This window comes from Neopelma chrysocephalum, unplaced genomic scaffold (genome assembly GCF_003984885.1).
Source record: "Neopelma chrysocephalum unplaced genomic scaffold, ASM398488v2 Primary Assembly neopelma1_61b, whole genome shotgun sequence".
NCBI classification, from domain to species: Eukaryota; Metazoa; Chordata; class Aves; order Passeriformes; family Pipridae; genus Neopelma; species Neopelma chrysocephalum.
Window position 1 is genome coordinate 5611219 of NW_020897717.1, and position 16894 is coordinate 5628112.

The 16894-nt window shown below is 41.6% G+C and overlaps 1 protein-coding gene across 1 annotated transcript; it reads right to left on the reverse strand.

Annotated features, from left to right (window-relative positions):
• Positions 1–832: 832 nt before the first annotated feature.
• On the reverse strand, positions 833–16253 carry SLC3A1 (solute carrier family 3 member 1). Its single transcript, XM_027681983.1, has 10 exons — positions 15577–16253; positions 14281–14460; positions 13314–13468; positions 12135–12260; positions 8840–8959; positions 7709–7833; positions 6449–6647; positions 5521–5667; positions 3295–3411; positions 833–1647 (listed from the first exon to the last, which is right to left on the reverse strand). Exons 1-10 carry the CDS (start codon positions 15971–15973, stop codon positions 1207–1209), a joined length of 2007 nt encoding a protein of 668 aa, XP_027537784.1. The 5' UTR covers positions 15974–16253; the 3' UTR covers positions 833–1206.
• Between the last annotated feature and the right edge of the window lie 641 nt (positions 16254–16894).

The window sequence follows — 16894 nt, forward strand, 5'->3', positions numbered from 1 at the left end:
AGTCATAGTGTACTGATCATATGGTGGGATCGATCAAACTGCAAAAAATGGACTCTCAAGAACAGCAACTTTGGTAGAACTCTTTGATCTGAGTAGATTAAAAATCTTGCAGTTACCTTTACTAGCATGGTAATCTTAAAAAGGAGGTGCCAAAGTCCCTCTGGAAGACAGATGAATGCCCCAGAGGATGATGCCAGAGTCTCTCCAGAGGATAAAACAAAAAGGATGCCCCCACTGAAGCAGCCCAATTCATAGCTTAGCTGCCCTCTAAGCAAGGCACAAACCAGCAGTGCATTGCTTTTTAAAATACGTGCTTGGTGCACACCTAGGGCCAGCAGCGGGTGGAAGATACACTGTGGCCATACTGTCCTCAAACCAAAACTAAGTTCCTGTGATGGACCCCTGTGCCCACAGCAGACTGCACCAAGTCAAATGCTGACTCTTCCTTTGGGCTGCATCAGCCACTGTAGGTGCAGCAAATGCAAATCAAAGCACAAGTGTGACAATCAGCTTCAGCTGTGACAGTTGCTTCAGCTGCTTACTCTGGACTAAAGTACACACCCCTCACCTCAGCCTTAGAGTAGGAAGAGAAGTAAGAGAATGCAAATGTATTCTAATTCAGCAGGGAGGGGAGGAATCAATTTGAAATGCAGTCCTGAGTGTAGAATTAGATATATTAGCTATATTTTGTTCTTTTCCTTACTAATTTTGAGGATAATCAGAGCTGTTAGAGTTGAGAGAAAAGACATCACAACCATATATATCAGTCCTGCTTGTGTTTACCTGTTTTAGCAAATACAGGGTATTTGCTTTAGAATAAGTTTCACAAACCTACACATTTGTAAACATGTATTATGAACTGCCACAGGCTTTGGAGCTCTTAATAACCAGCTCTTAATAGCCAGCAACTGTAAGGGGTAGCACCCAAAAAGCAACTGTTGTCTTTCCTCCCAAAAATACACACACTTTAACAGGACAGTTTTTTATAGGTTTACTTTTCTTCTCCACAGACCCTAAAGGGGAGTTTATACCATACTTTTTCCTTTTCATCACCAATTCACATACAAGACATTAGGTGTCTGTTTTAGTTTTCAGGTTATTTTGTACAAAGTTTGGAAAGCCAAAGAAAACTGAATATTTTTAGCATTTCCTTGAAACCAATATCTTCTAAATTAACACGAAAGCTTAGTTATTCTATTCCTGTACTTAACAGTTCATGTAGAGTAAATTTAAGGCCATGGAATAACAAGCTTTTTCTGCCACAAAACACTTTCCTTGAAAAGCTTCCATAGTATGGACAGGCTTTGCTGTTTTATATTCGAGGACCAGGCCTTCTCCCATTTCAGTTTTAATTAGTTTGGCAGAGACAGCTTTACCAGCATTGCTAAAATTAGTACTTAGCCTTATAACAGCTTCAGAGGGAAGATTAGGAACTATAGCTGTCAGGTCTATTGTCGATTCCTGCCCGAAGTTGAGGACCATCATGAAGGTTCTGTCTAACCCATCCAGTTCCCTCACATATACAAACACGTTACTGTCATTCCAGATGTAGCACATCCACCCCCGATTAATGGGGAGCTCGTTGTTGCGAAGTTGCGTCAGCTCTCTGTACAAATTCAGGGTTGAGTTGGACCAGGTCCTCTGGATCTGCAACAGTCAGTGTGAACAGGGTCAGTTCTTGGCACTGCATGTAGGGAATGCAGCTTCCCTCTCACGCCCACTCAGTCTGCTGAGAACGCGCCTATTGGATTTTAACAATTACCTCTCTTCAAATTTGTCCACAAATTTCACTGAAAAACTGCTTTTTCTCACGTACTTACCAGGCGTTTGTGAAATGGCAGAGACACAGGTTATGAGACACAATGATTCCTCAGCACTAACACTATTGCTTTCTCCCACAGCCTCCTTTTAGCACTGTTGATTCAGGAGAAAGCTGCAGCCATTCAAAGCTTGACACTGAACCTTTTTCTTTGAGTCTAATCTACTGAAGTCGATTAGACATTTCATGTTTTATATTTTTGATATCTTAGATTTTTTTTTCTGGTCTTCAATTTTGGTCAGCACCGTAGGTCAGCAAAATCTCTTTGCTTCACTGCTCTACATATGTTAGAGATAGTCTGTGTTAGGTTCTTGTTACACAGACAGTGCTTTCTGTGGCAATAGAAATGGGGGGGGAAAAAGACCCAATTTCAATTTAATGTTGTCCTAGTTACAGGGGTTGGGACCAGTTTATCACTATGTGAGTATAACCAAAACTGTGCATTCTACATCCTCTATGTCATTTCTGATGGACTGTTAATAAATGAAATTGTTTGCAGCAGCTGCCCAGGGCACACCTGACACCTCAGGCTACAAGCTGGGTGTTAAAGAAACCCTATGAGGCAGGGGAGTGTTCTTTTGTTTTCACACCAATGACTTAGCTGTGATAACTCCCCTCCAGAAAGGCATTAACACCTTCACACCCAGCCTAAGGGGTCATCGCTGCTAATGGGCCACCTTGGACTGGTGGCCCATGGACATAAACAGCTGCAAAACCTAGACCATCAAAGATTCCAAAAATATCCCATGACTCAGAGTTAAATCGCCCATTGTGAAACTCCCCATCCTGGGGGACGTACTGGACATATATGCTGAACTTGAGCATATATAAACTTCGGTGTGAGGACTTCTGGTACCACTCATTGGATCAAGAGGACAACCAGGATTTCAACAGGACTGCAACTGCCACTCTTGGCAAGACTGCAATTGTTACTTCAGCAGGACTGCGACCATCATCTGGACTAACAGCTTTTCCTTTCCTTTTACTTTGCACCCAGGGGGACCATGTGGTGGTTGGTACAGGGGCTGACAAACATTGTTCTGTTTTTGTCCCAGGGTGCTGGGTTATACATCTGTCTTTAGGGGTTAAAACCAGTTTTCTCTGTTATCATTGTATTGTAATCTTCTTAGTAAATTGTAACTCTGACTTGTAATCTTTCGAGTTGGGTTTATTTCTCCCACTGGTTTACTTTTAAACCAGCACAAATATTAAAAGGATTAAAAGGATGTTAAAGAGCCAAATTGCCACATCAACATCACAACTGCAGTTGCTCTGCTTAAGGGAATATAGATGAAGTAGGCTCCTTGCTGGTGCAAGGAATTCCTTTTCTAATAAAACTTGTGAGGATTCAGTGCTTTTTTCCCCCTTGAGTCTGTCCTTACTGCCAATGCCCACTACTAAAAGGAAGCCAGAGGACAACAGATAACGCTAAAATATTTTTAAACCATTAATTTGTCACACATGCAGATACCTACTTCCACATTTACACTTCCGTAGTTGGAGTTAACAGGTAACCAGCTACTGTTGCCTTCAGTAAAACCAGCATTAACTTCCCCATCCCACTGCATGGGGGATTTCTCTGGAAAGGTCACCTAGAAAATAAAGTGCTGATTAGCATATTGAAAAGGTATTCTTTGAATAGCATGTTCTCACATCTCCCAAATTCTCACCATTTCAGTATTGCTTTCTTCAGTTTAAGTTAAAATTTAATAAGGAGAATGTAATCCTGCTCCAACTCTAAGGAGAAAATAAGAACCAAGACAGTTCCCAAAATGGAGGGGAGTGGATGGTCTCAGATACAGCATCACTGGTAAAATGTGGAATTCCCAAACAACTCTACTAGAGTTGTCATCCTTTGCAACAGATGGTTGGATAAAAGTTTACTAATGACGGCCAGGATATTCTGATAAATATCTAGATATGCATCAAGTGAATATATGAGGTAATGAGTCCTAAGAAGGGATGCTGTTAAAATAACAGTAAACAACTAATAAATGCTGTTCAGTGTCTTGTTCTTTTGTAACCATCACACCTTTCTCCTTAGAACTTTCCAAGCTTACATTTGCAGGGGGTACAGTTTGGACAGGATTGTTTGTGTTAGAAAGATAAAATTATTATTTCCAAGTGCAAAACTATTGAAAACCAGCTTTTAGCTGATTAAAAACTGTCGATGTAAAAAGTCTGAAGTTCTCATTTTGAAGAATTCAGAAAAATTCTGAAAAAGCTTCCTCATTGTTATTGAAGAGCTGCCAAAAGATCTGACACTTAAATTTAATGATATAAGAGGGCATAAAATATTTTGCACATACTTTGAGTGTTTGTTTTCCATGAAAACTGTTTTTCATATAAAGGGCACTTTTCAATACAATCTGTCAGAACAGCAGCCTAACAAAAGAAATTGTCACTTTGCTTTGTGACATTACAAATAATGGGTTTCTCCTTTTTAGCATATTCTGAAAAGCAGGAGGAAAAAAAATCCTAAGTTTTCAACACTAGTAATGCTGCCTCTCATTTTTACCTCTTTCAGTGTCTCCTGAAGTGTTTTAAATGCTGGGCCTAAACACTATATCCTGAGCAAATACTCTCCATCTTTCAAAGACACCCAGTAATCAGGGAACCTTCCTCTCCAGATGGAGTGAAGGGTGGGTTTGCATTGTTCCAAAGCCATGAGCCACAGGGTAGCCACTAAAAGAGTGAACCCTGAGGAGCCAAAGGCGAGCCACTTTTCTGAAGAGAATCACTGTCAGCAGTAAGCAGCAGCGGCAAGAAAATACAGGAGATACTTTGACCTATGTGTTTCTCAGAGGAAATGAGATTTCCTTTTAAATCAGAGAATCATTTCCTCACATCTTAATCAGACAAACCTGGAGGTGATCCTGTGCTTCAAATACCCCTTTGATACAAAGCTAGCCAACACCATTTGTAACGTCAGAGGCTGTCTCATTCCCTAACAGAGGCTTTCCACAGTGAAACCAGCATCTGCCACAGGACCACGTTCTCATGGTGCTCAAAAACGGTGATGAGAGGCAGAGGTGAGCTGTTCCCTTTAGGAACAGACTATGCATGACAACCAAAAGTCAGTTCTGCTTGCCACCAGGCACCCTCCCCTTTGTGCAGATCCCTTCTGGGCATGGGCACACTGGAGATGGGTGTGGCTTAGGTGTCTTTCAGTAGTCAGAGTAAAAAGGTCTGCAGGAGATGGCGACTGTAGCTACAATCTCTCATGAGCTCTGACTTCCTTTAAATAGCAGCCAGGAAATAATGAACTTTGAACTAATGATTAGGGTACTTCCATGGGAGGAAGGAGATAGTGACTTGGGTCCCCTTGCCTCATATGACTGTAACACACCTCTCCTAACCTTTAGCCCAGGCCCAGTATTAGCACTTGCTGTCCTTCCTGCTGAAAGGAAACAAAGCAACACCGCTGCAAACCATGCAAGACTGATCTGGAGAAGGACAGAAATCAGGAACCGTAATTGAAATCCAACAGTTCAGACCCACATCCAGGCCTTGGTTCTGATCTCTGACCTGGCCATTTGTGCATGTGGTCCAATGGTTTTGCCATGAGGCACATGGAAAACTATCTAAGCAGTGAGAAAGACTGGGTTTGGTTAACAAAACAAAAGTTCCTGGTTTTTTGAAAGTTCTGTTACTTGGAACTAAACAACAACAGGATCGGAGTTCACATGCTCTTCACTTACATTTTCTGAGGCAATGTTCTCCATGCCTATTTCTTCACCATAGTAAGTTACAGGAGTTCCAGGCAGGGTTAAAAGCAGCATATTCATAACATTGACATACTTCTTCCCAACGCGAGATGAAATCCGAGCAGCATTAGGGCTTCCAACCTGAAGAAAACATCACTCTGTTAAATATACATTATAAAATTTCATGCATATGTGAAACTGATTAACTAATTTAACATGGCAGTAGATTATTTTTTTCTTCTATTTCTTTCCCCTCCAGGGCTGTGAAGTGCTTTATCCTTATCTTGGTGCCATTACAAACTTCTGTCCCAAATAATGTAGTACACAGAAGTCCTGCCAGCACCACAAGGCAGAAGTGATGGAAAGATAACAAGTAACAACTCTCCACAATTACAGTCCCTCGGATTTCTGCCATTTTCTCTACTGTGTGAAAACTGCTCTGCTTGTTTTGAAAAGATCCCTTACACATTCCGAACGTGCTTCCTAACAAAGACGAGCAGGTTCTAAGTTAACTGCCCTCAGCTGTCTGCTCTGTTCTGCCCTGGCCCCGGGAGGGTTCCAGAATCCATCGCAGTGAGTCAGTTTATGGTCAAAGATAATTATACTGATTCCATTCTCACTAGTCTTTTAACCCAGTGCCCCATCCTACATTGGAGACACTGAGGGAGAGGCATGATCATAAATTCCCTTCTGTCACCGTTGCATGGGGAGTGTAACTGTTATTGATGGGCGGGAGAGCCGGCGGGTGCCAACAACTGCAACTGCAGCAGCTCAGAGCTTTCACGTGGATAGCAACTATAGCCCAGCCACGGGCTCAGGCTGCTGCTGATCCCACTGAAATCAATGTGTGTGTCCGTGGGGTGGGGGTTCTATCACCATAACAGGAATAAGCCCTTCCTGTAAGAGTTGATATAGAACTTACAGCCCAGTTTGGCCATTTTCCCACAGGCATGTTTTTCATCCACAAGTCAACAGCTTCAAAAATACTGTTGCCTGATAGATTTTTCATGTTCATTAGGTTGAAATTGAAGGGAAAATCTGCTTCTTGGATGAAAGTTGTTCCATAATACGCCATTGTTGCTTCAATGTCTTCCTTTTCATCATCACCAGAACCCATAAATCTACAAAGAAGTACACAAATATCATTTTTGTCTCATTCTTTGTTGCACAAAAGGAAGCTAGAAATGGTTGAATATAGAACATTAAGCATTACATTCACTTCCCTCCTCCCCATAAAAAAGATTAACACAGAGAAACAATGTTTTGTAAAGCAGACAAGAAGTCAAGGAAAAATATTTCTTGGAAATTGCAGATGAAAAATCTACAAGTCGACACAAGGCTAAAGTATCTGCCTGAAGTCTTATCTTTCTGAATTCATGCCCACATGGCCCATTCCAGCAATTTCCAGCTTTCCTTCACAGAACAGGACCTGGGGAGCCCCCAAGTTGACCATGAACCATCAATGTGCCCTCGAAGGTGGCTTATGGTATCCTGGGCTGCATTAGGAGTGTTGCCAGAAGGTCGAGGGAGGTGATTCTCCCCCTCTGCTTTGCACTGGTGAGGCCACACTTGGAGCATGGTGTCCAGTTCTGGGCTCCCCAGGACAGACAGACATGGATGTACTGGAGAGAGTCCAGCAAGAAGCCACTAAGCCCATTAGGGACTGAAAGATGTCTCCTATGGGGAAAGACTCCTCATAGTAAAAAGTAGAGTTCCCATTCTTGGAGATGTTCAAAAGTCATCTGGACAAATTCCTGGGCAACCAGCTCTAGGTGGCTCTAATGAGCAAGGGCTTTGGACCAGAGCACCTCCAGAGCTCCTTTCCAAACTCAACCATTCTGTGACTTTAACAATCTCTGACTGTGTGTCTGACTTGAACTGCACTATTAAAACTATACAATAGAGCAGGCACAGGGTTGATGAATTACAGAGTCTCTGTGATCAGAATAGTTGCCCATTCTGCTTAGTCTTGTACAGTCCACACATTGAGCAGAGCTAACAGGGCCAATTCCTTTCCTTTCCTCACACATTGGGGAAGAGATAATATAGTCTATGCCCCACTATTTGCATTTGAGGATTTGCGCCTTTTTGTGGCATATTATATTAAAAAACCCAAACGTTTTATTGCTATCAGGGGGTGATGAATATTGGAGAAAAATTCAGCAGGTGTAATAACAATTACCTGTATCGACCAGGTTCTCTGCTGAACTGATTCATGGTCTGACGGAAGCTACGGACGATATCATGCATACCAACTTGTGTGGTCGTGTAGTCATGGTAGAGCTGGGAATAGGCTGTGATAGTCTCCTTAAAGAAGGATAGAGTATTTCCCATTAGTTCATCAGCATTTTAGATTTCAGAACTCTCCAAATTCTTCCCATCCCTTCCTGAGACAGCGCACCAGTCCACATAAATTTTAACGGGAATGAGTTTAGCATACTAACTGTGACAGCGCAGAGCTGAGCTGCACTTGAGAAACTCTAAAGATACAATAGCAGAAGGTTGGTTATTTTGGATCCCATCATCCAGGAGGGGAGCACTAGCCAATGGAGCCCATCTGCAGCAGCGAGCACAGCAGGTGCTGTGGCCACACACCAGGCTGGAAAGATGGACCGTGCCTTGATAAGGTACCACAACAACAACACTTGTGGAGCTGACCAGTTTTATGTGATCCTCACCTCCACAGGGGAACAGCATTTTAATGCTGAAACTATCTGGGAACGTCACCAAGTTCACCACCACAGCAAAAGCAAATAGCATAAGTAATAGTCTTCATGCTTTTGAGTGCGTCTGGTCACCTCTCACTGTGACATACTGCCAATATGAGGGTTTTCCTTTTAGTTTTTCTCCAATTCTTACTTGCAATGTAGAAGAAATACATGCTAGTAACTGCTACAGAATCCCAAGCAGGCAAGATCTCTGACCTTAACTCCTCTAGCAGGCTCCCCAAAGACAACCAATCAACTACTAAAAATAACGAGATTTGTCTTTTTAGAATGTGAATTGAAAAGCAAATGATTTTAAAGAGAAAATTCAAAGCAACAGCGTCAGAACAGAAAAACAAAGTGTATATGGACAATTCTTCCACCCACAAAGCTCCTGCTTGCAGGTATCTCACTGACCTACAGCCTCAGCCCAGCAGGCTTCTTTCTTGTGAGTGCTCCTTCTACAGAGTGCCCACCCGCTTTCCAAGGGACATGGCTGACCCAGTTTTCCTACAGCCACAATTAAGACCCAAAAGAGTAAAAACATACACTCTTTTGTCTCCGTAGGAAACGCAGGAAAAAAAGCAAAGACAGAACATATACATTACTCCATTTTGAGACTTGTTCACTTGAGGCTCATCTCGGAGATGCGTTGCTTCTAAGAGAAATTTAACAGTGCTGAAACTAAATCCATCAATTCCTTTGTTGAGCCAAAATTTTATAATATCCTAGACAAAGGTAAAAATTGAGAAGTTCAAGTGAGTCCACCCCATTCAAAACAGTATAGTCTTAAAAAGAAAGCTAAACCTTCCAGGAAATATTAATACGTAACAATTTATTTTTAAATTGGTACTTCAAATTTTTCAAGAAGTCAAAATGAATTTTGTTGATCTAAGGTCAAATAAGATCTAAATAAAGTATGTCTTATTATTTCATGCAGTATAAAAAAGAAAACAACTGGTCTGTAACTTCTCCCATAATTCAGGAGACCTAAACCAGGGCGTGACTCGCTAAAAGACGCTTCTAATCTCATCCATCAAAACAATTGGGCTCATGCTAAGCGCTGTTGTTGGTGAATACTCGTTCATGGCAGCACACAATTAGAACCCATTGATTCAAATATGCAAGAATATGTTGTTTTGCACAGACCTCGTGCCACCAATTTTCTTTCACACAATAGAGCTCTTAAAACATTTGTTCTCTCTTATTTGACTGATGTGGATTTTTTTTCTGTTTTATTTTCAGGGTTATTTATTTGCAGGAACACAAAAAATTATCATCCAACAATTACAAATGCTATTGATTTATAATTTCACTATCAAATCGAGAGGTTTGTCACTGTTAGTAAAATTATATCCTCCTTCAATAGCCATTACATTACTACAGTTTCAATTGCTCTAGTTTTAACAAAAGAAGTCTAAAGTTCAGTCCTTCGAGTGGTTTCTGCAAATGTTCTTTTAGATGCGATACTTGTCTTCATCTGAGGAAAAAAATCTTTTTTATATATATTTTTTAAAGACAGCTATTGAATTGCCTTTTTTAAAACGTATGAAATACACTTGCCTGAATAGGCTGGACTGGAACTAGTCCACACTCAAGCTTTACAGATTTTTGTTCGGCAAATAAAGACTCTGCCTCACTGAGCTGCACTTTCTCGAGGCACCATTCTGAAAGCAGCAGCTCCAATATGGTGTCTGTCCAATAGTGAATCTACCCAAAAACAGCCACACTTATGCCTGTGCTCAGCACAAAGGCAGCACCAGGTATCAGCACTGCAAACATCAAGCACTGACATGGTTCTCATGTAGGAAAGCTACAACATGCTGGCTGCTAAGTTTCCCTGTTCTTGCGTGCCCTTGCATGGCTAAACCAAAGACTTAAGCTTCTCTGCAAAAGTCCATTTGCTTCCTGCTCAGTCCTCCTAACCTTCTGGAACAGGATTTTGAATTAAAATACAAGACAAAGATTCTTCTTCAATGTGACATTCATAAGCATTTACCAAAGGCTGGTGTTACCAGGCCAAAATTACTAGTTTTCATGTCATCTTTTTGCTACTGGAGCTTCAGTAATGTGTTGGGTACCATGAAAAAAAATAATTAGCCAAGACAATTAAAAAGTGTGATGCTATGGAAAAAAGGTGCAAATGGCAAGACATGGCATTGAGGGAAGTATCAAGGCACAGAGAGGTTACTAGCAGAGTTCCTCAAAGACCCAGTCTCAAAAGCAGTCTTGTTTCATTATTTAGTTTAAAAGTATGACCAGCAGTGATTTGTTTCTTCAAGTGCATGCAGTACTCATGTGGTGAGGGGAGAGGCCCCACAGGGCTTGTGAGACCATCCCAGTAGGGCTGGGCAGCTGTGGAGACTACTGCCCAAGAAATGCACCAAAATTCGACAGTTCAAAGTAGCAAACATTTAAGGATTAAATCAAACCACTTGAAGTAGCTGTACTACCTGATGAGGTACAACTTTAAGGAAGGGGGGAAAAGAAGCAGCAATTGTCAGACTCCCCATGTTCAGGCCCACTTCCCCATATTTTAATCAAGTCTACGTTGTCTTCTGGGAGACATGATGCAGACAGACATGAGATTCCATCTGAGCACCACCACCTTCCCATAGTAAAAGCACTCTCACTGTGAAAACACTCTCATCACCCTTTTTCCTCTGTAAAGTCATCAGACATGTTGACAGATGGAAACTCTCTCCCTTATCCACAAGCTCAGGCATTCCTTGTAATTCAAATCACCACTGCCTCAGTTTTCTTGAAAATACAAACATCTCTCTGCTAGAACAAGGTGCCACTCCCACATTTGACTGGCTAATTAACAGTCCTTGTATCAAGAGAGATAAAAACTTCTCTCCACTTGAGTACATCAGCTCTGCACAGGCTTCAGTGCAGGAGCAGTTTTTCCTTCCATATCAATCCTTCCATTAATTGTTGCCCTGGATACAACATGAAGTGCCTTTGTCCTTGGCTTTTGATGTAGAGTGGCAACAGTTAACAACCTCCAGACAGCAGTCATATTGCATTATTTGAGTACTAGCACCAACTTCAAAGCAAGTAAGAGAAATCTTGGGGCCCAGAGGGAGAAGCACCTACGCCAATATACAGGATTCCGCCCAGACATCTCTTCAGGTCAATTTGTTAAATTCTGGCCATCTGCATTTGAGAAAAACCTCAGGATGGAAGTGATGCAAGGACTAAGCAGCGGCTAAACAAAGGGATGGATAGTCTCTCTCCAGGGAAGACTGGAAAATCCCTCCCCATTTAATCTACCTTGACAAGACCTGAAAAACAAATAAGCATAAACAAGGGGGGGAAAAACCTCTTTCAGTTGAAGGACAGGTATGATTCATAAGGAGCTAAGTAGGAACAGTTTGCACATAAGGTTAGTCTGAAAAGTAGAGGCGTCCTGAAGCATCAAAGCAATTTGAAGATAGACTTTAGTGGGAAGGGACAGGGAAAGGGAACTCCCTTTAAAGTACAATAGCCTGTTCCAAAGAAAAACATCAAGATCTTGCCAGGCTCTTGTGAGAGCAAGGGAGTTAAGTCAGCAAAGAAAAGCAGTAGCTGTCCCTTCTTAAAATCCAGAGGACTGCGACACCACCTGTACTACCACTCAAGGATGATTTTATTCAGCTTTTTTTGCCGGTTCCTTGTTTGCTTTTAATTAAAAAGACTGGAGTAAAGTAGATACTGGAAGCATTACAGTACAAAGCTTACATTTTGCTTATAAACTTAATGTTTTTCGAGACAGTTTTTTGTTTCAATTGTTTACATATGCTACAATCCTTGAACTACTTCCAACTAGACTGCAAATTGTGCATCACAAATAATCAGAGAAATCAAGTGTACAAACAGCTGCTTTGCTGTTGGGTCAGCAGCAGTGGGTTATATACTTACATGGATTTCTTGTTGGACATCAAGGTTGCGAAAATTCAAGTCTGGTTGTTCTTTCCCAAACTGATGAAAATAACATTGCTTTCTCATGTCATCAAACTGCCAGCTGGAATTCCCAAAGACACTCACCTGTTCATGTACGAGAAGGAGAGAATAAGAACTCCTCATTTAACAAACATTTACTTCTATGCATACTTTAAAATGTGCAGCATTACAAGCATATGATATAAAGCACAAAATGCCTAATCAATGGACTACATTGTGAATAGATTTTGGTATTTACATTTTTAATTTCTTTTTCCTATTAGCTGCTCTCCCTTTAGTTGTGCTTTGCCACATGTGTTTCTTGTTCAATGTTATGGGGATTTTTTTTTTAATTAAGTAGACTCCCATCGGGAATTATTTGGAATAGAGGAGGAAAACATGTCTGGGAGCATTTATTTCGGAATTGCTTTCCCTAAAACTTAGTAAAAAAAGCTTTAGTTAACTTAAGAGATTTCTGCAATCTGGTATTATCCCTTTGAAGTGCCAACAACAGTCAGCACGTTAAAAATGTTAACTTTATCATCATCTCTGTAATAGAAGATCCCAAAAGCTAAGATAGCTCTTAAGACTCTAAGTTTAGAGAGAAATTATATTAACTGGTACAAAGTATTAATTCTACCTTGAGTTTTTAGAATATACAAGTTCTTACACATGCACCCATCAGTTCAAATTTCAAATAAATCTATTTGAAATAGACAACACATTTTCTGGCCTGATCACCTTCCAGAAAAAAAAATAATAATAAAGCCAAGAACACATTGTTTTGTTTCCTTCCTTACCAACTACGATTTCAGAGGAGCTGACATGAAGTTTCTAGAGCAAAGTACCCAGACACAGAAGGGGGCATGTGTGAACAACTTGTGCACAATTACTCTTTTTTGTGTTTGTTTAATGAATGAAGATTAACACTGAGGTAAAGAAACACAAGTAATTTTAAAAATTCTGTTTAAATTAGGAACTTCCCCCTGATCTGGTTTAAATGTTAATCTGCACTAGCCCATGTAGAAACATCAGTTTGTACCTCTTAGCTGTCACTTATAACCCAGCATACTTTGGGACAATCATGCTACAGCTGCTTTTGCTCTGTGGCAGCCTGCATCCAGCTTGGGATTTGCATATGTCCCATCCCGTGTTTACCCAGTTGTTTGGAGGAATGACTGAACCAGCAGCCTCCACGCAGTCCTGCCAGATGTAGTAATCTGTGTACTTCCCAGTCCGATTGCGGCTCAGCTGAAACCATCGGTGTTTGTCACTTGTGTGGTTTGGTATTAAATCCATTATCACCTTCAGCCCTTAAAAATCAAAACAGTTAGAGTTTGCTAGTAGCTGGAAGACATCTTGCTGGTACTGCTCCCCCCAGCATGTTGCCTGGGAGGGAAGGAAGGGTGAAGAAAAAAAATCAGAACAGATTTCTGCTGTTATGAACCACTTCCACTAACTCTGACTTCAACATGTCTCACACCTCCCAGGTGGGAAAAGCACTTCACCAGCCTAGCATCAGAGAACACATATTCTTCATCACCCTTCCTAAAGGCTAGACGTTTTACTGAAATCTCAAATGTTTTTGGACTGGTAAACCATTTTCCCTTCAGCTCAACAGCTGTAAGAAGAAACACCTGAGCAAACATTTTGTCTAAGGCATAAACGCAGCAAACCAAGGATGCAATTACAGGAAGGAAGTGCATGTTCCTGCATGTTCAGTCAGAAACAACTGCACCTCAGCCTTGATCCCCAGATTTTGGATGCCCATAACATGTGCACAAGGGAGCACGGATGGTGTGCCAGCCCACCACCCACACACATCCTTGGAGGGGACCTCATGCCTTGCAGAGGACGCGCAGCCGCCCAACGCTGCTGATGCAGCTCCCTGTGCCTTCAGTCCTGCTCCCAGCACTCCCCTGGCACCAAAGGGCAGGACACTGGAATCCCAGAGCTCATGTTGCTGTGGAGTTCACTTGTACCCTTTGCTGGACCTCCATCTGCTTCTGCTCAACGCCACCACAGGAGGAATTGCCAGGTGCACAAACTGAAATCTCAGGTTATAACCTTGCACTGTAGGGTACATCTTTTTAACAGAGTTACTTTGCTCAGAGGTGCAGCTTACCTCTGTCATGTATGGCTGCAATCAGATTCTCAAAATCACTCATTGATCCAAAAATGGGATCAACATCATAGAAGTCTTCAGCTCCATATCCAAGGTCTTTTAAAGGGGACTTAAAGAAAGAGGTGATCCAGATGGTTTTTATATTCAAATACGTAATATGGTCCAGTTTTTCTTGGATGCCTATTTAAAAAGAAAAGGGCACAATCTGTTTAGAAAAGACAAAAGATTTTTGTTTAAGTTTGGCATGGGCTTTCAAAGATGGTACACAGGTCTCCTCAATACATAACTATCCCTTGTTTTCACTGATCTCAGGTAGCAGGACAGTCTTGACCTTTCTTCAGGGATAGCATGAGGTTACAGTATAGAAACCATTCAAAGCAAATTTTACATGGAAAATAAAGCAGGAATCAAAAAGGTTAGATCAAAACAAATTTACATTCTATATTATAAAATATTTACTATTTCATTTAATGAATTTAACACCCGCTTCTGAAAACAAGCTCCTATATTTTGTTAAAACATCAGTTACTCCTCAGACCACCCAAAGGGAAGCACAATTTTAATGTAAAGATCCTAGTTTTTTCCTGACTTAGGAAAAGTCTCTTATGGGGTTTTTCTGTTGTGTTTTGTAAGGACACCTCACTGCAACCTCCCTTAGTATTTTTAAACCCAAATCTTTTAATCTTCCTGACATGTACTACTGGCATGCAGCCACAGAAACAGTTTCTGCTCTTCACTTGCCAGTAGAGCATAGTGTGGCTAGTGCTTCTTGTTTAGAAATGTATTGTCCATTTTGGTGTTAAGCCTTCTCTTTCTACAAGGCAGTCTCAGTTAAGCTACCAGTAAGTGGCATTGTCCATGCATTCCTAAGAGCTAAGAAACACCTAGACCACAAGCAAAACAAGAAGTAACACATCTTTCTCTCCTCTTTGTCAGTTTTAGTTTTCTGTAGGAGAAGCAGCCAAACAACAAAGTGCTCAGCACCACCCATCCTCCCGATTGACCTCAGTTTTGTGGAGATATTTTACTCTGATGGCAGCTGTGTTGCTGCTTGCTCTCAGCCCCATCTCTCCATTATAACATCCATCCTAACTCCAGGCTTAGGGTTAACAACTTGAGCAAGCAACTCCTGGATTTATTCATGACAACGTGAGTTACCATTAATGTAGTCAGACTACTTTTCTTTCCCCTCTCCATTAGGGTGGCTTTGTCTGTTGGACTGTATTTTTCTATTGGTTATGTTCTTCATACACACACACGCAGCTTCGTACATACCAAGAATGAAAACTGACCCACCTTTCAGATCCCCATTCCCATCCATGTTGCTGTCCTTGAAGGAACGAGGATAGATCTGATAAATAGGACCAGCTTGCCACCAGTCAAGGCACTTTGGAGAGAGAGCAATAATTGCAATCGTAGCACACACAAGTGCAACAGCAGCAGCAATTATGAGCCAGAAGAGAATCTCCCTGGTGATTCTGTACCGGGCTTGGCTGGAGAACTTCAGCAAGACCTCCTTTGGCATCCCGGCATAAGGCTTCAGCACTGTCTCTTCCTCAGCCACTGGGTCCACATCAACAGTGCACGGTTTTGGCATTTCTTCTTGGCTACTGGTATCTGTTTCCTTGTCATCAAAAGCCTCATTTTGAACAAATCCATTGTTCTCCACACCTCCCTTCTCACTCAGCTCCATAGGTAAGCTCTTAGCTTCCTCCTCAACCACTTTATTTCATGAGTTGTGTCCTGGAGGCTCGGCCAGAGCAAGAAACCGTTGTCTAACACACCTTTGTTTAGTGAAATGAGAAGCAGTGCAGTTAGCATCTGGGTTGATAATCAATCCTGACCAACTGGTCAAAGTTCAAAAAGGGACAAAAAGGGCAAAGTGCTCCCAATTTTTCGCAGAATCGGCACCTTCAGCAAGATAACAGAATGCTATTGTTCATACCAGCTGAGCACAGTTATGTTAACTGTTGCTCTCTCCAGTACACCAAACTTCTCTTCCCTTTCACAGTGGGGGGAAAATTTGGTTTTTACCAATAAAAGATCTAGTAAATATGCAGCTTTCCAGACAGGCCACAGTCTCCCCCGCCTAAAGCAGTCTGAATATGGGTAATTTAAACACAGACAGCAAGAGAATGAGGTGTTGACAAGTACTGGCCCAAAAGCAACAATACAAACTAAGAAGAAAAGATACAAGGGCTGGTTGTGCTTCTTTTTCTCAGTTTAGAAAAACAAAATAACGCAACCTAGCCCACCCACAACTCTTAAGCACTAAGAACTGCTAAGGCACATACCGATCCTGGGATTCACAGCATGAGACACGAGAGGGATTGCTACACCCAGAGCTAGCCCCGGGTCAAGACAGGATAGCTCTGCACGGGCACAAGCAAAACTTAAAAGAAAACCGCACAGCCCTCTATTGAAATCCACCCCCTCCATTAAAAAAAAAAAAGAAAAAAGAAAAAGTTAAAAGGAACCTTTCCCCTCTCCCTCCTTCTCCCCTTTTTACTACCCTAGGCAGGAAAAAGCATTGCCCAAAGTCTGCACAACATGCACATGTGTACACATCTGTATGCCCCAAGCCCCAGCTGCCCTGAAGCCAGTGAGCCTGCTT

Coding starts and splice junctions, on each gene's coding strand:
- SLC3A1 (XM_027681983.1), bottom strand. CDS start 15,973: ATGGAGCTGAGTGAGAAGGGAGGTGTGGAGAACAATGGATTTGTTCAA. Junction 12,261..13,313: donor TCATTCCTCCAAACAACTGG/GTAAACACGGGA, acceptor GTACATGAACAG/GTGAGTGTCTTTGGGAATTC. Junction 5,668..6,448: donor GAAAATGGCCAAACTGGGCT/GTAAGTTCTATA, acceptor TGTTTTCTTCAG/GTTGGAAGCCCTAATGCTGC.